Source organism: Hyperolius riggenbachi, chromosome 2, assembly GCF_040937935.1.
Source record: "Hyperolius riggenbachi isolate aHypRig1 chromosome 2, aHypRig1.pri, whole genome shotgun sequence".
Classification (NCBI taxonomy): domain Eukaryota; kingdom Metazoa; phylum Chordata; class Amphibia; order Anura; family Hyperoliidae; genus Hyperolius; species Hyperolius riggenbachi.
The window spans coordinates 544,836,641-544,859,206 of NC_090647.1; the positions used below are offsets into that span (position 1 = coordinate 544,836,641).

Genomic DNA, 22,566 nt, shown 5'->3' on the forward strand with positions numbered 1-22,566 from the left:
TGGGCGGGGGGGTCAAGCTTACCTGTCTAACGTCTTCTTTGTCCGTCCCTGGCACCTCCCACGATGCGGTCCACGTGCATCACGTGACTACAAACACTTCCTCCTTCAACCCGGAAGGAGGAAGTGTTTGTAGTCACGTGACCGCTACGTGGAACGCATTGTGAGAGGCGCCAGGGACGGACGAAGAAGACGACAGACAGGTAAGCTTGACCCCCCCGCCCCTCCTGCACAGGTAACTGGGAGATATCCGGATAGCAACTATTCGGGTTTCTTCTGGATTCGGATTTGAGCAGCCCTACTCAGAATGTCCTCTCTGCTGTAAAAGATGAGCAACAGCATAATAACCTTTCAGGCCTTGTTCACATTAGAGGCGTTTTTATAAAAATTGAAGTGCCGGCGATTTTCGAAATTGCCCTGAAAGCGCTTGTACAACGATTCTCTGAGAGAGTTCATATCAGAGCGGTTCATTTGCGATCCGCTTTGAAAAGCAGTGCTTGGGCCATTTTTGAGGCGATTTGCCTCAATGGAAGATATGGGAAAAACGCAAAACGCTCACAAAATCGCTTTGGCAAGCGATTGAGTGAGTGTTTTTTTTTTTTAAAAATACATTGTATTTATTGTTTCCGGATTTTTTTTCCGAATCAAAAGCTGGAAGCGCTCTGCAAAAGCGCTTACAAAAACACCCCCAAAAACGAGCGAACGCACAGAAAATGCTTTAAAAAAGCCAGAAAATGCTCTAAAAAAATGTGGAAAAAACCCCCCACCGCGGACGGACAAGCGAGCCGATTGCAATGTGAACAAGGCCCAAAGAAAAACATTTCTTTGTTACAGCTGATGCAAATCCTGCAGTAAATCTTTAGCTTGTTTATTTCTTGCTATTATGGAAGCAGATATATTGTTAACATCCTGTGTTTTCAAATGAACTTATCTGCCATGTCAGTCAGCTGACACAGCTGAGGGATCAAATTACACTTGTGATTAGTCACAGATGAGGGGGAGTTAGACAGGCTAAACTCTTTAAATACACACAGGGTGCATTTCTTTAGGTTTTCCTTCTGTCCTGTGCAAGAGTTCAGCTCCACTTTAAGAGCCTTTCAAAATGGTTTTACTCTGCAATACTGAAATCTTGAGTCTGGCAAAAAGAAAAAAATAAGAAGTGAAAATGAACTATTAGCCAGATGAAAGAGAAGATTTTTTTTTGTAAGCTCACCTCTAATCTTCATAAACATTTTAAAGAGACACTGAAGCGGAAAAAAATATATGATATAGTGAATTGGTTGTGTACTATGAATAATTACTAGAAGATTATCAGCAAAGAAAATATTCTCATATTTTTATTTTCAGGTATATAGTGTTTTTTCTAACATTGCATCATTCTATATTATGTGCAGATTACACAACACTCAGCATTCAAAATGAGTCTTTCAGAGCAGTCTGTGCACTAATGACCTCTCCTCTGGCAGAGAAAAAGTCAATAGTCCAGGAACAGTTGAGATAATAAAAGTCAGATAACAGCCCTCTCCAAGACTTTGAAAGTCGTATAGCTTAATAGCTTTTTTTGCATAGAGATAACAACTGGAGTTTCTTAACTCTTCCTGTACTGGAAACAATTAGACTGATGTATCTGATCTTAATGTTTTATTTCTTAAGGTGCCCATACACTCGTCAGATTGGCAGCAGATAGATAAGAAATGCATCTGATGATCTATCTGATGCGTTTTTAGAACATTTTTTACCAGGATAGAATTCCAATAGATTTCAGTTTGAAATCTATTGAAATTCGATCTGATGGCATTTTTTTGCCATCAGATTTCCATTAAGGCCAATGCAAACTGATAAGCAATCTCATCAGATCGACCTAAATTTTCCACCCTGCAAGTTCGATGGAAATCCATCGAAATCGATCGAAATCGGCCGTCGATCGGTCGATTGGCCAACCGATTTGCAATCGATTGATCGATCGATCGATCGGGATCGATCGGTCGGCCAGAAAATCGGCTGAGTGTATGGGCTGCTTTAGCTGTGCTACACATACAAATCCTAATATCATATTTTTTTTTCGCTTCAGTGTCTCTTTAAGTGATTTATCAGATCTGTCGCACCGCAACCAGCGCAGAACTGCAGTGCAGAGTATATTTACAGGTGAAACTCCAAAAATTAAACTATCGTCCAAAAGTCAATTTATTTCAGTAATTCAACTTAAAAGGTGAAACTAATATATGAAATAGATCAGCTTACAGCTTATGAGATCCGTGAGAACCCATCAAAATCTCAGATCATTAGAATATTGGGAAAATGTTCCATATTCTCTGGACACAATACATTCCTTTTATCCGCAATGTTTATGGATCACTCGTTTTATAATGTTTTATGTAAAATCTTAATTTTGTTTTATATAGATTACATTAATAAATATGTCATTAGAATGACTGAAAAAATAAACACATAAATAGCTGTTATTACTTTTTGTTTTATTCCTTTATTAGCTTTATTATTATTATTATTATTAAACATTTTTTAACTACTTTAGGACCGAGCTGATTGAAATCTACGCCCTGTTTTGGTGTTTGCCTGGCTGGCAGGGTGTAGATTTCAATTAGCCCCCGCTGCGCGTATCTGCAGTTTCCGCCGCTCCCGCCGATCGTGCTTCTTATTCCCCGCCGTCTCTCGCCGCAGCTCACTCGCTCTGCCTGTCTCTATGACGGCAGAGCCCTGTGAGCGGGTCAGGAGTCGATTTCATTGGCTCCTGGCCCTGTCTATCAACGTAAGCCACTCCCATTGGCTTACATTGATAGAGACGGTCAGGAGCCAATAAAAGCGGCTCCTGATCGGCTCACAGGAACTCTGCCATCATACAGACGGCAGAGTGGGTGGCCCAGGTTCCCAACGTGTGGCGGTGAAGGCAATTGCGACGGGCGACTTATCGTTTTTTCCTGCCGTTTCTGTACCAGCGGTCTCTGGTCGTCTTGAGGACCAGAGACCGCTAGTACAGAAACGGCGGAAAACGACAAATCGCCCGCCGCAATTGCCTTCACCGCCAACCAAGAATTGAACTTTATCCCAATCAGTAGCTGATACCCCCTTTTACATGAGAAATCTATTCCTTTTCACAAACAGACCATCAGGGGGCGCTGTATGACTGATATTGTAGTGAAACCCCTCCCACAAGAAACTCTGAGGACCGTGGTACTCCTGGCAGTTTCCTGTCTGTGAACCCTGTTGCATTGTGGGAAATAGCTGTTTACAGCTGTTTCCAACTGCCAAAAAAGCATGCAGCAGCTACATCACCTGCCAACAGTAAAAATGTCACCATGTAATAAATGTCAGAATGTAAATCAGGGATTTAAAAGATTTTACAATGGGCAAACACTGACTAAATCATTTATACATAATTATTGTAAAAATGAAGCACTTTTTTAATTACATTATTTTCACTGGAGTTCCTCTTTAAGGCGGCACAGACCGCTGGTACTTAAGTGGTTAAACTAAAAAACGTCTAAGTAGAGAAGTATTTTAGAATAATAATAATTTCAACACTTGTATAATGCTTTTCTCCTGTCAGGCTCAAAGCACTTGAAAGGCAGCCACTAGGGCATGCTCAGTAGGCAGTCGTAATGTTAGGGAGTCTTGCCCAATAACTCCTTACCAAATAGGGACTGGCTTACTGAACGGGAAGAGATGAGATTTGAACCCAGTTCTCCTATGTCAGAGGCAGTGACCTTAACTGTTTCTAACATTATAAAAGCCAAATCTCTGTACTAATTATTGATTCCAATTGTTTAGAGTTGCCTTATCTTTACAGCACAGTGTTAAAATAGCTGTTTCTGCTTAAGGGCCCATTCACACCTGAGCGGGAATCGTGCGATTCCCGCTCACGGCAAACCGCTAGCGGTTCTGCAAGAACCGCTACACAATGTAGCGAGTGGCAGTGTTCTCACTGCCGCGGTTGCGGTTAGCGATAACCGCAACCGCAATGCATGCAGCGGTTTGCCGGCGATGAGCGTTCCGTGATTAGCGATCGTGATTAGCGTGCACAGCACGCTAATCGGGATCGCTCCAAAACCGCCGCAGTGTCCAGTGAATTTTCCGCGCTAATCGCGGGAAAATCACTCCCACAAAACGCCGGCGGCAATCGCCGGCGTTCTGCGATTTTAAGTGTGCACATTATCTTCAATTGCGACAGCACCAGTGGAGCTTGACGTGCAGCGATCAGCCCTGGAGTGCACAGGGTACTAAGTCAAATATGATGTCAGGATCCGCACCGTCTAAAATAAGTAGTTTATTATAACATTTAAAAATCCAATGCAGGCAAGATGAGTGTGAGCCGGGTCACCATGACGCACGGCGTTTCAGAATCTAGCTCTTTCCTCAGATAGTTCAGGCACACACTCTAACATGCATCTCTCTTAGCCTGCTATATAAAACACTATAGAGGACCTGATGGAAGACTGCTTTAGTCTTGACAATTTGGATGTATCCATATTCATGAACTGCTCCATCGTGATGTTCATGACTATCAATCAGGTTATGTATACCGTTGGCAGAGGAGTCCGGGTGCAGGTCCATTTACACGGTTCAAACAGGGGAGACCTAGAAAATTTAAAAAGAACCCGAAAATTCGAATATTAGGAGAAGCCATAGACCAGTCCTCAAGTGATTTTTTAGCTGTGACAGACGAACAATCCCAAAACTCGGACAGCACAAGCGGAGGGGAGGCAAGAGATTCCAAAAACGTAAACAAAGAGAGGCGGAGAGGAAACTCCAAGATGGAATTGAGAGCACGAAAATAAAACAAGTAGATCTTGTAGTGAATATTTCTCAACATGAATTATCACCTGTGGAACATCGTATATTAAATTACGGACTATCTTTTTGCCCCACTTTTTTTTTCCCGATTTTTTCAACTTAGATTTAGAATTAGGCCAGTTTTTTAGGAGTATAAAATTAAAGAAAAATTTTTTGCTGGAGGATATATTTTTACCTCAACTCAACGGGAGTCTACAGGGGGCATTAATTTAAAAGAATGGGGTTTGAGAAATAAAAGTAATTTCCAACCAATGAGTCATCCAGTCATTGACCGATACATAAAGAATGTGAATGCCGATATCTTTAAATTACAAGCTGATTTCGAAGCTAAGAAAATCAAACATATCTCTAGTAATGTGACATTTGAGGAGAGACAGGCTATTAGATCTTTAGCTAGGAATGATCAAATTGTAGTTAGGGCGGCCGATAAAGGCGGAGCGGTTGTCATCATGGACACAGAGACATACAAAAAAGAGATTCTATTACAATTGAATGATGAAGAGATTTATGAGAAATTAACTGAAAACCCAACTAAGATGATTAATAAGAAAATTGAAGAATTACTAACTAGAGCAGAGGAAAAACTACTTATTGATAAAGATCTGAGAAGATTTCTATTGATTGAAAATCCAAGGATTCCCATTATCTATATTTTACCGAAGATACACAAAAGGTTACAGAATCCTCCAGGACGACCTATAGTGTCGGGGATAGGTTCAGTTTTTTCCAATATAGCGATTTTTTTTAGATAAGATCTTAAAACCAATCGTATATACTCTGGACTCTTACTTGAGGGACACACAACAATTTCTGACAACTATCTCCACTTTTGATGATTTGAGTGAAGAAGTACTTCTAGTCACAATGGATATGAACAGTTTATACACCTCCATACCCCATGATGGGGGATTGGAGGCAATTGAACATTATTTACAAATTAGCACAGATTTTGACAAGGAACAAAGGGGTTTTCTGATTCAGCTAATGTGCCTTGTATTGAGATACAACTACTTTTTGTTTGGAGATACCTTCTATATGCAGTGTAGGAGAACGGCGATGGGCTCGAACGTGGCCCCTTCCTATGCAAATTTATTTATGGTCCTCTATGAGGACGCTTTTGTGTTTTCTAATCCATTTTTTTGTAAACATGTTTTGCTGTGGCGTCGTTACATTGACAACATATTTTGCTTGTGGGAGGGGCCACGTTCGAGCCTAGAGATTTTTGTTGGACAGCTGCAGACTGCATGTCCAGAAATTAAATTGACAATTGAAAGTAGCTGTAGTAAGATCGACTTCTTAGATACATGGGTAATTAAAGAAAAGGGTCGTTTGACCACAGATTTATATTCAAAACCTACAGATAGAAACTCTATCTTATATTATAACAGTTTTCATGTCCCACATGTCAAAAATAATATACCTAAAGGTCAATTCAAGAGGGTGGAGAGAATAGTCAGTGACCTTGAAACCAAGATTGCTAGATTGGAGGAAATGAAGTACAAATTTCTAGCTAGAGGGTACCCGATAAGTTGTCTAGTAGGAGGTAGGGAGAAAGAGTTAGGAGGTACAAGTAGATTTAATGGGTCAAAAAGGAAATTTAAAGGTGATTACAAGAATAGAATCCCTTGTGTAACGACATTTAATGTATTGTCAAATAAAATCGAGAAAATAATCAATAGCCACTGGTCCATTTTAAGAGAAGGCCTACCATATGTGCATGAATTTTGTGAACGTCCACTTATGTCCTATAAAAGGGCCCCTTCATTGAGAGATATAATTGTTAAGAGTGATTTAGGATCAGAGAAACCGCTAATGAAGATAAAAAATGGTACTTACCCATGTCTTAACTGCCATTTGTGCAGTTACATTACAAAAGGTGACACAGTTACCCACCCCTGCAGGGGCACAAAATTCAAAATAAAGGGGCACTATACTTGTGACTCCAAGTTTGTAGTTTATTTGTTAAAGTGCCCTTGTGGGGTGGGGTATGTGGGTCAAACCACACAGGCCCTGAGGGACAGATTAGCCTCTCACAAATCCACGATTAGGAACAAGAATCTGGAATTAGCTGTTTCACACCATTTTACTACTTTTAATCATGGTCTGTCACAATTACGGGTACAGGTGCTGGAAGGGATTCCTGTGTTGAGGAGAGGGGGTGATAGAAAAAAACAGTTATTGAAAAGAGAGAATTACTGGTTAAAAAAAATAGAGACCTTAGAGCCCAAAGGGTTAAATAGAGAATATGACCTGACAAATGTGATGACCTAGGATGATGTGTTTTTAGATACTGCTAACAGTCAATCGGCTGGCAAGTGTAATCTGGACCTTTTACTATATAATGTTGCGCCATGTGCTCGTATTTACTAACAGTTGTTAATATTTGGTTATTTTGAGGATTGCACTGCCAGCCGGTTGACAAATTAAATTGCATTGTGAGTTGACATAGTTAGTCCAGATAGCCTATGAGATGGATGGACTGCTTGCTCTTATCCCCCTATATTTTTTCGCCGCCTTATTTACTTTTTACATGCGTTTTTTAGCATGTTTACATGCCTTCGAGCGGACGTTGCCGCTGATGGATCTCATTGGCTGGCTGTATTGGGGGCGGGAGCAGCGCCGCCCGTCTCTATGGCTGGACGCCGTAATTTTCCTTTGGTTGAATAATAGAAGTCTTGAAGCGGACGTTGTAGCCGCAGTTGTGATTGGCCAGCGGCTAGAGGAGGGGAGACTGAGCGAAGCGGACGGTGTCGGCCCGTTTGTGATTGGCTGACACCGCGCAGATAGTGAGTTACACAGTGAGAGACAGAATTCCGGAGTTTATCTCTGGTAAGTAAGTCTGAGTGTAACGTATGATCTAGGCTCTGCTCTCCTCTGGGGTTATCTTTATCTATATATTTATATACATGTGGACTATGAATATGGACTATGAACATATGCAATTGATTGTGATATTAGCCGAATGGCTGTAGCAGTTCATGAATATGGATACATGCAAATTGTCAAGACTAACGCAGACTTCCATCAGGTCCTCTATAGTGTTTTATATAGCAGGCTAAGAGAGATGCATGTTAGAGTGTGTGCCTGAACTATCTGAGGAAAGAGCTAGATTCTGAAACGCCGTGCGTCATGGTGACCCGGCTCACGCTCATCTTGCCTGCATTGGATTTTTAAATGTTATAATAAACTACTTATTTTAGACGGTGCGGATCCTGACATCATATGCGATTTTAAGTGTGAACGGGCCCTAAAACACGTGAGAGTCAAATGGACAACCAAAAAATGTAAATTATGTAATATTTAATGTTTCTTGTAAAGAAAAAGTATTTTTTTTAAAACCTAATTTTATACTTTTTTGATAGTAGCGAAAAAGTTTATGTACCGTGTTAGCCAAACAAATTATGTAGGTAGTAGAAGCCAAAGATTTATAAAAGTAGAACCTTTTAATGGCTAACTGATAAAGTTAAATTATGGAAACTTTCAGGGATCTAGACCCCTTCTTAAAGTTTACCAGAGCTGATGTAACCTAAACGTTTTATACATACCTGAGGGCTTCCTCCAGGCCCATTCGCACGGATCGTTCCCACGCCGCCGTCCTCAGCCTTCTCCAGCTCTGGTACCGGGTCCCGCAACTTCCTCCATTCACGGCCAGTCTGACGCAAGTGAAGTGCACTATTTACGTATCTCTCTCAGCCGCAACTGGAGGAAGTTATGGGACCCCGTATCAGTGCAGGAGAAGGTTGAGGACGGCGGCGTGGGAGCGATCCGTGTTTTTTCCCACAATAATGCCTCGTGTACATCGTCTTTTTATCTTTTGGGAGACACCTATGTCATTTCCTGTCAACAAATTACTTGCTGATTGAATAAAAGTAGCTTTAAAGTGAACCAGAGACAAAGCACCCTCTTGTTTACCATATATATCAGTGGGAACATTAGAGAAAACACCTACCCTGCTCTCTGTTTTGTCCTTCACTGCTCAGCCTGCCTGTTATCAGCCCTGATAAAATCCCCGACTGAGCATTCAGTCTGGCTTTGCTCAGGAATCATTATAGCTGAGTCTGTTTTCTCTGATGTCTTTTCAAGCCCAAGCCTGCCCCCATGTGGCTCTGCTATAATGACTCGGCTATAATGATTCCTTAGCAAAGCCAGACTGACTGCTCATTCAGCGATTTTATCACGGGTTGATAACAAGCAGGCTGAGCAGTGAAGAATGAAATGGAGAGCAGGGTATGTGTTTTCTCTAATGTTCCCACTGATATATATGGTAAAATACATGAGGGTGCTTTGTCTTTGGTTTACTTTAAGTCAAAATTTCCCAGGGGTATGAATAATTATGGGCAGCACTGTATGTCATGAGGGTATATTACTGTTATTTTAGCAAATAAGGGCTTGTTATTAGTGACAGATGCAAAATGGAAAAACATTCACCTTTACCTTCAAATAAAATATTGCCACCATACATTATACTAGGGACATATTTTAAATGCTGCAATAACGAGGACAAATGGGCGAATAAACTGTGGGTTTTATCCACAACATCACATTTTATTTTAAAACTATAATGGCCGAAAGCTGAGAAATAATTAATTGTTGCCTTTTTTCCTTATTATTCCCCTTACAATGCCTTAAGAATAAAATAATTCTCAATAAAATGTACCACCCAAAGAAAGCCTGATCAGTGGTAAAAAAAAAAAAAACAAGATATAGATAATTTTGTTGTGAAAAGTAGTGATAATGTTATTGGCGAATGAAAGGGAGGAGCGTTGAAAGGTGAAAATTGCTCTGGTCCATAAGGGGAAAACCCCCTCAGTGGTGAAGTGGTTAAAGTACAACATTTCTTTGTTACAGCTGATACAAATCCTGCAATAATTCTGCAGTGTCTACTTCCTGCTTTCATGGAAGCAGAAATAGAGTAAACATCCTGTGTTTACAAATGAGCTGCTATGCCAAGGCAGCCATCTGACACAGCTGAGAGATCAAATTACAATTGTGATTAGTCACAGAAGAAGGGGGATTAGACAGGCTAAGCTCTCTAAATACATACAGGGTGCATTTCTCTCTGTTGTCCTTCTGTCCTGTGCAAGAGTTCAGGTCCACTTTAAATGTCTTGTGTATTGTACAGGGTGGAATGTATTCCTGGAAGTTTTTAACAAGGCATTTCTAGAACAAATTTAAAGAGAAACATAGTAAAAGAAAATGCTATTTAAAGCGTGTTTTATTATTGTGCTGCGATTTCTATAGGAAGGGAATGGAATAGTCAGGATAAAAATAGCTAATGCTAAGGAATTAAACTATAGTAAAAGATAACATTTCATAAAGCTGAAGTCAAGGCAATCTCTTCTTCAGTAATGCTTCATACACACTTGAGATAAAAGTCTTTGGAAAATGAAAGATCACAGACCAATTTTACCCCCTTCCATGTAGTATGAGAGCCATACCTACACAGTCTATTCTATGGAGCTGAACTCCCCATCAGACAGAAATCTTTGCAAGATGCTGCACACAAAGATGCTGTACACATTCAAAAGATCATTATCTGCAAAAGATCTCTTCCTGCAAAAGATCCAGGTACTTATCCGTTAGCCGGGCGCATCTGGCAGGTGGCGACAAAACTCCACCAGAGTTACATCTTTCCCTACTATCCATGTCGGCCTGGAGGAGGAATAGTAATTAGCGCCACCTGCCGGATGCGCCCGGCTAACGGATAAGTACCTAGATCCATTCCTGCAAAATGCATTCATAGTCTATGAGATCTGCAGATCCTCATACACACCTGGTTTAACAGACTTCATCTGCATATCTGGCAATCATCTGCAGATCTAAAAATCCATCCTGGTGGATCTCATCTGCAGATCATCTGCAGATCATCTGCAGATCAGATCCACCAGGATGGATTTTCAGCATCTTGCAAAGATTTTATCTGATGTGGAGTGCAGCTCCATAGAATAGACTGTGTAGGTATGGCTCTCATACTACATGGAATGGGGTAAAATTGGTCTGTGATCTTGCCTTTTCCAAAGACTTTTATCTCAAGTGTGTATGCAGCATAAGTGTAAGCAAGGTCCACAATCTGCAGAGGAACTCTCTGCACATAGGAAAGAAGCGCCCGGGCGCTGGATCATGCAGTAAACGCTTGTTGGTAGTTAGATATTCTACTATAGGTTTCACTTTATATCTTTAACCACTTGCCGACCAAGTGGTTTCCTATTGATCTGTGCTGGGTGGGCTCTTCAGCCCCCAACAAAGATCGTATTGCAGGCAGAGCGATCAGACTACCCCCCTTTTTTCCCCACTAGGGGGATGTCCTGCTGGGGGGGCCTGATCGCCGCCGCTCTGCTGTGCCTTGCGGGGGGGCTCCTCAAAGCCCCCCTCCGCAGCGCTATTCCCCCCCTCCCTCTCCTTCCCTCCCTCTCCCTGGCTCTGTAGGCGGTACAGGATGGCGATACATCCTGTACCGCCTCTGATAGGCTTCAGCCTATCAGACGGCGGCGATCCCCGGCCTATCAAGGGCCGGGGATCGCCAATCTCCTTTACGGCGCTGCTGCAGCGCCATGCAGTGTAAACACCAGGGATTTCTTCCCCGCGTATTTACATTTCGCCTGCGAGCCGCGATCGGAGGCTCGCACTCAGTTCACGGAGACACCCTCCGTTAACTGACATGGAACGTTTCCATGGAAACCCACAGACAACCAGTTTACGCCAATCGGCGTTAGCTGGTCGTCAAGAGGTTAAAGCGGGATTGTCACCATAAAAATCAAATTTCAACAGCAACTGGTCTGAGTGTATTAAATAATAAAGATGATAATTCTGCATTCAAAACTTCTGCTGTTATGATTTGGAGTTATCGCATACTTAAGTAGCACTGGCCCTTTAATAGCCATTGCCATTCATTTGTATGCTGGGGGTTCTTTTTATCCTCTATAATAAAACCCAAGTGTCTCTGCCTCCCATGTCCCTGTGTGTGTGTTTTGTTGTACAGCGCATGTGCAGAGAGGGACGCAGAAACGCTGAAGGGGAGGAAGGGGCGGGCGTGTGTGCAAGTGCGCGTGCACGGCGGACATGCGCGGCGGGTGACAGACCTAGCCCGTTTCTAAACGGGCTTAGGTCACTAGTCTATAATATATTCCTCCTCTTCCATTTCTTTCCCTGCCTGATTGCCTATGTGTAACATGATGATCCCCTGCTCACTTGTGTTTACAAGCATTGGAGGAGAAAAGAAGAAGAAAAAAGTAAAGGGCAGAAATGACATCAGGATTTAGCCTAAACTGTGGGCAAAAGACACGTTTCCCACCAGGAACAGGATTCTCTTAATTTACTATATAACATTCACTGAAATCAAAACGTGGACAGTACAATACATGTGTTATGTAAGTAGATCAAGTATTTATCTACTTATATACAGGTCCTTTTCAAAAAATTAGCATGTTGTGATAAAGTTCATTATTTTCTGTAATGTACTGATAAACATTAGACTTTCATATATTTTAGATTCATTACACACAACTGAAGTAGTTCAAGCCTTTTATTGTTTTAATATTGATGATTTTGGCATACAGCTCATGAAAACCCAAAATTCCTATCTCAAAAAATTAGCATATTTCATACGACCAATAAAAGAAAACTGTTTTTAAAACAAAAAAAGTCAACCTTCAAATAATTATGTTCAGTTATGCACTCAATACTTGGTCGGGAATCCTTTTGCAGAAATGACTGCTTCAATGCGGCGTGGCATGGAGGCAATCAGCCTGTGGCACTGCTCAGGTGTTATGGAGGCCCAGGATGCTTCGATAGCGGCCTTAAAGAGACACTGAAGCGGAAAAAAATATATGATATAATGAATTGGTTGTGTACTATGAATAATTACTAGAAAATTAGCAGAAAAGAAAATATTCTCATATTTTTATTTTCAGGTATATAGTGTTTTTTCTAACATTGCATCATTCTCTAATATGTGCAGATTACACAATACTTAGCATTCAAAATGATTCTTTCAGAGCAGTCTGTGAACTAATGACCTCTCCTCTGGCAGAGAAAAAGTAAATAGTTAACTAACACTTGAGATAATAAAAGTCAGAAAACAACCCTCTCCACGACTTTGAAAGTCGTAGAGTTTAATGGCTTTTTTGTATAGAGATAACAACTGGAGCTTCTTAACTCTTCCTGTACTGGAAACAATTAGACTGATGTATCTGATCTTAATGTTTTATTTCTTAGCTGTACTACACATACAAATCATAATATCATAATTTTTTTTCGCTTCAGTGTCTCTTTAAAGGGGAACTGAAGAGAGAGGTATATGGAGGCTGTCATGTTTATTTCCTTTTAAGCAATACCAGTTGCCTGGCAGCCCTGCTGATCCTCTGCCTCTAATACTATTAGCCATAACCCCTGAACAAGCATGCAGCAGATCAGGTGTTTCAGTGGTTCAGACTTATAAGTCTGATCTGACAAGACTAGCTGCATGCTTGTTTCTGGTTTTAATCAGATACTACTGCAGAGAAATAGACCAGCAGGGCTGCCAGGCAACTGGTATTGATTAAAAGGAAATAAACATGATAGCCTCCATATACCTCTATCAGTTCCCCTTTAAGCTCATCCAGAGTGTTGGGTCTTGCGTCTCTCAACTTTCTCTTCACAATATCCCACAGATTCTCTATGGGGTTCAGGTCAGGAGAGTTGGCAGGCCAATTGAGCACAGTAATACCATGGTCAGTAAACCAATTACCAGTGGTTTTGGCACTGTGAGCAGGTGCCAGGTCGTGCTGAAAAATGAAATCTTCATCTCCATAAAGCTTTTCAGCAGATGGAAGCATGAAGTGCTCCAAAATCTCCTGATAGCTAGCTGCATTGACCCTGCCCTTGATAAAACACAGTGGACCAACACCAGCAGCTGACATGGCACCCCAGACCATCAGTGACTGTGGGTACTTGACACTGGACTTCAGGCATTTTGGCATTTCCCTCTCCCCAGTCTTCCTCCAGACTCAGGCACCTTGATTTCCGAATGACATGCAAAAGTTGCTTTCATCCGAAAAAAGTACTTTGGACCACTGAGCAACAGTCCAGTGCTGCTTCTCTGTAGCCCAGGTCAGGCGTTCTGCCGCTGTTTCTGGTTCAAAAGTGGCTTGACCTGGGGAATGCGGCACCTGTAGCCCATTTCCTGCACACGCCTGTACACGGTGGCTCTGGATGTTTCTACTCCAGACTCAGTACACTGCTTCCGCAGGTCCCCCAAGGTCTGGACTCGGTCCTTCTCCACAATCTTCCTCAGGGTCCGGTCACCTCTTCTCGTTGTGCAGCTTTTTCTGCCACACTTTTTCGTTCCCACAGACTTCCCACTGAGGTGCCTTGATACAGCACTCTGGGAACAGCCTATTCGTTCAGAAATTTCTTTCTGTGTCTTACCCTCTTGCTTGAGGGTGCCAAGCAAGGAATCTTTTGCAGGTGTTTAGAGTTAATTAGTTGAGTCAGATGATTAGGTTAATAGCTCGTTTAGAGAACCTTTTCATGATATGCTAATTTTTTGAGATAGGAATTTTGGGTTTTCATGAGCTGTATGCCAAAATCATCTACATTAAAACAATAAAAGGCTTGAACTACTTCAGTTGTGTGTAATGAATCTGAAATATAGGAAAGTCTAATGTACATTACAGAAAATAATGAACTTTATCACAATATGCTAATTTTTTGATAAGGACCTGTATGTGCTTTTTTTCCTGGCATAGTATGGCTAATCCTACTGCTTTAATAAAACATTGATTATGCATTATACAGCACATATCTTGCTATATTAGGCATTCTTCTTCATCTACATATGTGACCAATTTAATATGAAAAAGAAAACAAAAAGAGCAATCAATCATATTATGAATCCCAATGGCTTTCCTAACCTTCACCTCACACTAACTTTACCCTACCTGTGCCTAATACTAACCTCCACCTACCGACACCTAACACTAACCTTCCCCCATCTGTGCCTAACAGGCTAACACTAACCTCCCTCTACCTATGCCTAACATTAACCTCCCCCTGCTGCCCCCACCACTAACCGAAGTTTGCCCACATCATAGCAGATAGCAGAAACCTGGTCCCCCAGGAACTCCTGGCGCTAATTACTCACCTCTGTTGCCATCTCCACCAGTATCCTGGAATTTGACTACATGATAGCCAGGCGACGCTTACTGACCTCTGCTGGAACTCAGGCGCCTAAATTACTCAGTCAGCAGCACTGCCATATCCAAAAATTACATTGTAGTCTATGGCGGCACCCAATATACAGATCAGGCTGTGCACCCAAACTACCCGCTTCATTCCCTAGTCAGTGTGTATGTGTGAGTGGATGGGGAATTAGGCTTTTTTGGAAATTGGGAAATTTAACCCAAACTCCTCTGCTGCCTTGACATTTTTGTCACTTTAAATTCAAAGGGCTTTGATGAATCTTAACCACTTAAGCCCGAAGGGTTGAAATTTTTTTACATCCGAGCAACTTTCACCCCCCATTCATTTGCCAATAACTTTATCACTACTCATCACAATGAATTGATCTATATCTTGTTTTTTTCGCCACCAATTAGGCTCTCTGTGGGTGGTATATTTTGCTAAGAGCCACTTTACTGTAAATGCATTTTAACAGGAAGAATAAGAAAAAAATGGAAAAAATTCATTATTTCTCAGTTTTCAGCAATTATAGTTTTAAAATAATACATGCCTCCATAATTAAAACTCACGTATTGTATTTGCCCTTATGCCCCGGGTATTTCACCGTTAAAATTATGTCCCTATCACAATGTATGGCGACAATATTTTATTTGGAAATAAAGGTGCATTTTTTCCATTTTGCGTCCATCACTGTTTAGAAGCCCATAATTTATTAAATCATATTGATATACTCCTTTGACATGAATATTTAAAAAGTTCAGACCCTTAGGTAACTATTTATGGTTTTTTTTTTTTTTTATTATTGTAATTTTTTTTTTTTTTTAATGTAAACTTGTATGTGGGTATTTTTTGGTGTGGGAGGTAAACAGGGTTTTTTTTTATATATTTATATGTTTATTTGTAATTTTTTTTCTTTTTAGGTGCAATTTGCTATTTGGCCACAAGATGGCCAGAATCAAAAAGTCCTGGGAGCGATCGATCTCGCTCCCAGGCAGAAGAAAGGAGCCCAGAGCTCAGAAAAGCCGCAGCGTCTGAAGAGACGCTGTCGGCTTTTTTCCGGGGGGGTCCGATCAGCGAAAGGGATTTATAATCCCTTTCACTGATCGGTGGGCTAACGGGCAGCAGCGGGGGCGCGCACGGGGGGGCCCGCGGGAGCGCGCGCGACCCGCGGGAGTGCGCGCAGCCCAACTGGATGAGAAATCTCGTCCAGTTGGGCTTAAGTGGTTAACATATACAAAGCAATCTCAATTTAAATGAGCATCTTGTCGTAGTGAACTAACAGAACTAGTGTTCTCCCCAGAATTTTTTTCAGCCGGGTGGGGTGAGATGAGAGAATGGAAGGCCGGCGCTTTTCTGCACCGCTCTGCTTACAACAGAGGAGGAGGTGAGTCAATGACAGCCGGGTGCTCACCAAAATTAGCTGGGTGGAGCACCTGGCTAAAAGAGCCTGGGAAGAACACTGAAGTCAGTACAGGTTCTTCTAGTGTAGGGGTGTCCAAACTTTTTGGACCAAGGACCATATCAGCGGTGTTGAGATAGCTAGGGAACTAACTAAACTAAAGAAATGGAACACAGTTTGCCCCTAGGAACATGCCTGTTATAGTTTTGTCAAATAAACATTTCCATGGGAAATAAATTATACACCATGTGTGCAGTCAGCATGTCCCTTCCAGTGTGCAGTGGTGGGTGCTATTGAGTGGCTGCTTCTGGCATAGTTGCAGCTGCTAGTGAGTAGCTGCTGCTGACATGAGTGGCTACTCTTCACTCATCAAATCTAGGCTCATGTCTATGTTCTTCCTCCCAACCCACCGGGACTTTTACAGCCATTTTCCGTAGTTCCATAGTGATCACTATAGAACTACAAAAAAAAAAGGCTGACATTTTTCAATGTACACTCAGTAGACACTCCGGCGGCCATTTCTTTGTAGTTCTATACTAATGCCTATGGGGGTGGTTGATACTCAGTTTTCTCAATCAAGGGACACTTAAACATTCCGAAACGTTTTCGATTATACATCACAGTAAACTTTAGGATTAGCAATTTGGTGTGCTGACATTTGATAATTGTTAAAGAATAGAATATAGCGACTGTAACGCTGAGGACCATTATGGAACTAAAACAGGCAAAACCAGATCATAACATCTGTATTGTAACAGCTGCTGGTGTTTTTTTCTCAACTTACAGGGAATAACGCAAAGTGAGTTAGAATACAAAATCCGAACAGCGGCCAACCTGGAAGAGCTTCTACGGATAACTCACCCCAGAGAGCTGAAACTGTGGAGATGTCGGACAAAGCTCAAATCCTACATCGGGTCTGACTCCAGGTCTGGACCCCATCGCTCTACGCGATTTGCTGCAGCCTTCTATGACATTGAAATACTAAAAGGTAAGGAACCTCCCGAAATAATATCTGAATGTTGGGAACCCCACAACCTCTGCTCTCGGCCAAGTATGAAGATCACATAGGCCACAGGGGAAGCACACAGGGTATAAGAGGCGTCCATAAGTAGATAACACATAGTTAAAAACAGCTAAAAATAGAAAAATAGAGGTGGATGACCTCAATAACGATAAGTTCATATAAATGGAAATAAACATGGCAGTCTCCATATCCCTTTCACTTAAGGTGATCTTTAAACCATTTATATATCAGCAGTGGACTATCTGTATGTGAATTTAACTTTACATTTTTCCTAACTTTACCTTAGTACATTCTCCAGAGCTCTGGGAATGGTTGGAGCGGAGTTTGAGCGAAAGTTATAGAAACGTATTAATAGTCGCAGTCTTGTGATCAGGAAAGAATGTACTTGGACAGATAAAATAAGTGTGCGGTGATGGCGGGTAAATAAAACTGGCAACTACCAAAATATACAAGAATCTAAATAGTCCTGGCATGAGAAGCACAAAGTGACTGATTATTAGCAGTGTGAGAACCACGGCAGCTCTGATCTACTCGGCCATGGGAACTACTGGGACTCTCGATAACATAAGTACGGAATGTAAAGCTTTGTAATTAGCTGTTTACAAGACTTATTATCACGAAGTGGAACTTTATAGAGGCCTATAAAATGTTTATAGAACCAGTGCGATCAAAATTATTATTTTGAATGAGTATTTGAACAGACGCACCAAACTAGAGTAAAATGATTAAAAACAGTTTAAAAGGGGAGGTAGTGGTGGACTCCAAGCAGGCTCAAAACGGTCAATTATCAGGAGAAAAAGCACTTTATTTGTGACTTAAAAATTGCAACGCACTTCACAGGTCTATGACGGCTTCATCAGAAATAACTGTTATTGAAGTCTCAGCCAGCAAAAGTGCCTCCTTTTCTGCTGATAATTGACCGCTTTGAGTCTGCATGGGGACTGGGGAGGTCCACCTCTACCTCCATTTTTAAAATGTTTTTAAGTATTTTACTCTATTTTGACGCCTCTGTTCAAATACTAATTCTGCATTTCAAGCCCACCCTTGGTGGAGGGTGTTACCCGGCTATCTCTCTCCTGTCTAGAGAGAGCAACTTTTGTAACCCGAGTGGGGTTGGGTCTAATCTCCCCACCTGCCGTTACAGTGGTTGCCTTCGCGGTAACCCACCTTTGTGAGTACCTCTCTTTCGTTATTTACAAGATACATCGTCTGGTGCTAACTTACTACACTATCAAGGGCTCTCAATTATTTCTTCATTTTTTTTTTACACTCTGGAGGAGACAAGTTTTCTGTGTCATGCTTCCTAATTGAGTCCATCTGCTGCAGTGATTCCAGGCTTTTCCAGAATTCTATCAAAAAGAGCTGGCACATCCAAGGCGAATCTTTATTAGTTCCATATAAAACATTTAGCCAACGTTTCGGAGCCATGTAGGGCCCCTTTGTCAAGGCACAGTTTGCTTGAGGGCAAAAATCTGTCTGCTGCTGTAATCAAGCTCCTGTAGGGTTAATGGGACAAGACTTCTCTAGACCTCGCGCACAGCGATGTGTACTCAGCGGGTGGCAGCAGCACTGAGTAATAAAGATTCACCTTAATGTGCCAGCTCTTTTTGATTGAACATAGTACAGAGGGTGTCATCCCTATTTCTCCAGCTGATGCACTCCTAGAGACAATGCGTTTGATCCTTTAGTGCGTGCGAGACAAAACAATAACTGATATCTCCAGAACTCTATGCATTTTCTACCTTGGTTGGGATTAGCAGTAACTAGTGTTGGGCGAACAGTGTTCGCCACTGTTCGGGTTCTGCAGAACATCACCCTGTTCGGGTGATGTTCGAGTTCGGCCGAACACCTGATGGTGTTCGGCCTTTTAAGTTCGGGTTCGCCTTGAACTACTGAATGGCCGCCGAACAGGGCCGAACAGGGCCCCTGTTCGGCCGAACAGGGCCCTGTTCGCCCGAACATGCCGCAATACGGCCCCCCTATGGGGTCGCAGGCATAAGGGGGGAGCATGCCCCGATCGCGGGGGGGGGGTCGGAAATTCCCCCCACCCCCTCCGCTAGCGCTCCCCCCTCTGCCCGCTTCCCCATACAAAAGTTTAAGGCAAGTTAAATAGTACTTGGTGGCTGGCACTGGCAGTGGAGTGAGGAGGAGGAGGAGTCCGAGTAGCAGAGTGACGCGTTGAGGCCGGGCAGCGGGCGGTTCAGCGGTAGTACCCTTGTGGTACTTCTGCCCTTTCTCTGACCTCACGTCCTCTGCATACGAGGGTACGCGTCACGCGTACCCTCGTATGCGTCATCACGTAGAGGACGTGAGGTCAGAGAAAGAGCGGAAGTACCACAAGGGTACTACCGCTGAACCGCCCGCTGCCCGGCCTCAACGCGTCACTCTGCTACTCGGACTCCTCCTCCTCCTCACTCCACTGCCAGTGCCAGCCACCAAGTACTATTTAACTTGCCTTAAACTTTTTTTATGGGGAAGCGGGCAGAGGGGGGAGCGCTAGCGGAGGGGGTGGGGGGAATTTCCGACCCCCCCCCCGCGATCGGGGCATGCTCCCCCCTTATGCCTGCGACCCCATAGGGCCCCCAAAATGGGCATGTTCGGGGGTCCCATTGACTTCCATTAAGTTCGGCGTTCGGGCCGAACATGCCGAACATCTGGCCCATGTTCGGCCTGTTCGGCCCGAACCTGAACATCCAGGTGTTCGCCCAACACTAGCAGTAACCGTGCCTCCATACTGAGGCAGGTAGACTGAAAAGATGGGTAGATGTCCCCACTATGTATGAGCTGGAACAGTTTCACAAAATACCAAAATGCCCCAGCGTGTGGAGGGGAAAGGGGGGGCGAGGTCTGCATCAGAGGGGTTTAACCTTCTATATTGCCGCCTCTTGCCCATGCGCTGTATGCCACTGTACATCGCCTCACACTTCAAGAGGTTCAGCTGTGGAGCCAGAAGTGTCAGGAAGATGGAGAACAGCACATCACGTTATGTAAATAGCAATTAAAGTTATTAGGAGCTGCCGCAGTTCAAAAGGTCACATAAACCTCCTTCTGTGAGGACAACTCCTGGTCAACTTTACATCATGCCATAGCCAATTAAATAGCTCTTAAAGCTGTAGAGGCTGTATTTTTCTCCTGTGATGGCCATCACTTTTTTTGGAGCTAGTCTAGAGGAGGGGACCCAAGGAGAAACCTCGTGGACCAACGGCCACACCCTGCTTGTGGCAATTTAGTAGTGACCACTAATTCGTAAGAAATAGGGGACCCAGTGGGAAACGCTATTCATTAGATAAACCCTAAAATTGCGCACCAGGACCCTCTTCTGTGATCTTCAACTGCTGGGCTTCGAGCACGGTGCTTGCTTCGGCAACTGCCTGAGCTTGCACAAGTTTACCAAAACTATTTGGTTGGTGGCATGTATATTTCTTAAATATTAGTGGTCACAACAAAATTGCCATTAGCAGGGACTGGCTGTTGGTCTTTCCTGCTGGGGCCCCTCAACTAAACTAACACCACTTTTTTATTAGTTATAAATCACAATTGCAGTTTTGGGCTCTGAGGAACCCAGATGAATTGGCTAAAGTAATTATTTAATTATTTTGAGGTTCAGGCAGCAATTATTGGATACACATATTTGATAACTATAAATAGTTATAGTAAAAAGTCAATGGGCTTGATTCACAAAGTGGTGATATAACCCAGTTATCACGACTAAAAGACTTTAGGCATGATAACCATTGCACCACGCTGGTGAAAAGCCCCTCATCACGTCTAAACTCAGTTTAGGCGTGATAAGTTTAGGCGTGATAAGTTTGATCGTGCGCAAAGTCCAGCGCGCAAAGCAGCGCCATTAAACTCTATGCGACGTTTCGCGCGCACCAAACTTTGCTAGCGAAAAACTTTTGATCAGCTGTGCACTGCGGTGCTAACCCAGTTGGTGCTTAAACGTATCACGCCTAAACTTATCACGCCTAAAGGGCTTTTCACCAGGGTGCTAACTGTTAGCACCGCTTTTGTGAATCAAGCCCAATGAGTAGTTGATATCGTTGTGCGCATCGATTTTCATATCTGTCTTCATGCAATTTCTCTCTGCAATCAAACAACTCTTGCTTGTGTTCAACTTTTGCCTGCATTGCTTTTGACTTTATGGTACGCATACATAATTGTGACCATTTCCTGGTGCCAGGCCTTATGCTGCAATGTGTGCTTAATTAATTAGTCATAATTTGCATGTCTGTAGACTGACCCAGCCTCCCACAGCCCATGCCTGGCCATTTACACCTGATCCTCATTCCTGCACACACCTCCATCCCTTCTGCTGTGTATTTAATCTAGTTTCTAAGTCAGATATGACTGTAGTCAGATGTGCATTAATTTTAAGTGCATGATTTGAAGTGCACAGCAAAAGACCAGAATTAGACCAAAATGGAACCAGAAGGGAACAGAGGGAACTGCCAGGAGACTCTGCACTTCGGTTACATGGTTTGCTAATCAACTGTTTTTTTTATCTGCTTCACCATATGCTTGCCTGTTTCTGCAATTCCTGTATCTAAACATACCCCACCCTCCTGCTGTCAGCTATCGATCTCCCGATCACTTTAGAATGTATAAGATGTTTCTCTCAACCACTTCATTTTGCCTTCTGCTCCTGAAAATTCACATGTCACTTCATCCTCCCACTGCCAGCAACACCATACACATTGCTCCCTCTCTGCTATCGTCTCCCCTTCTCTCTAGCCATGAACTCTTCCTATTTCTTTGCTCAAACTACCCCTCCTCTGCTCTCACTAAACCTAACTTTCATACATACAAGTCTCACCCCCACATCTCTCTGCTCTGCCTACTACTACTCCTGGCTTCTGGGGACATATCACCAAACCTAGGGCCCACTCCTAGACCTCACACTGCTCAGACTACAACTCATTCCACCAATAACAAACCCCACCACCTCCCCTCCCAGAACACCTACAACCTTATTGATATCCCCCTTCTTCCTAGCTCTCCCCTCCCCATATCTGGGGCTCTATGGAACTCCCACTCAGTCTGTAATAAACTGGCCTTCATTCATGACATGTTTATCTCCAACACTTTCACCTTTCTGGGGCTCACTGAGACATGGCTAACTCCATCAGACACGGTGTCTCCAGCTGCTCTAACACATGGTGGACTAAAATTTAGTCAT

At 42.8% G+C, this 22,566-nt stretch overlaps 1 protein-coding gene across 1 annotated transcript in view; it reads left to right on the top strand.

The window, feature by feature from the left end:
• VEGFD (vascular endothelial growth factor D) overlaps positions 1-22,566 on the top strand; it is an 89,212-nt gene that overhangs the window by 18,359 nt on the left and 48,287 nt on the right. The window contains exon 2 of the mRNA XM_068266211.1: positions 17,150-17,351. Within this exon, the coding sequence (XP_068122312.1) occupies positions 17,150-17,351 (202 nt within the window). The remainder of the gene's footprint in view (positions 1-17,149; positions 17,352-22,566) is intronic.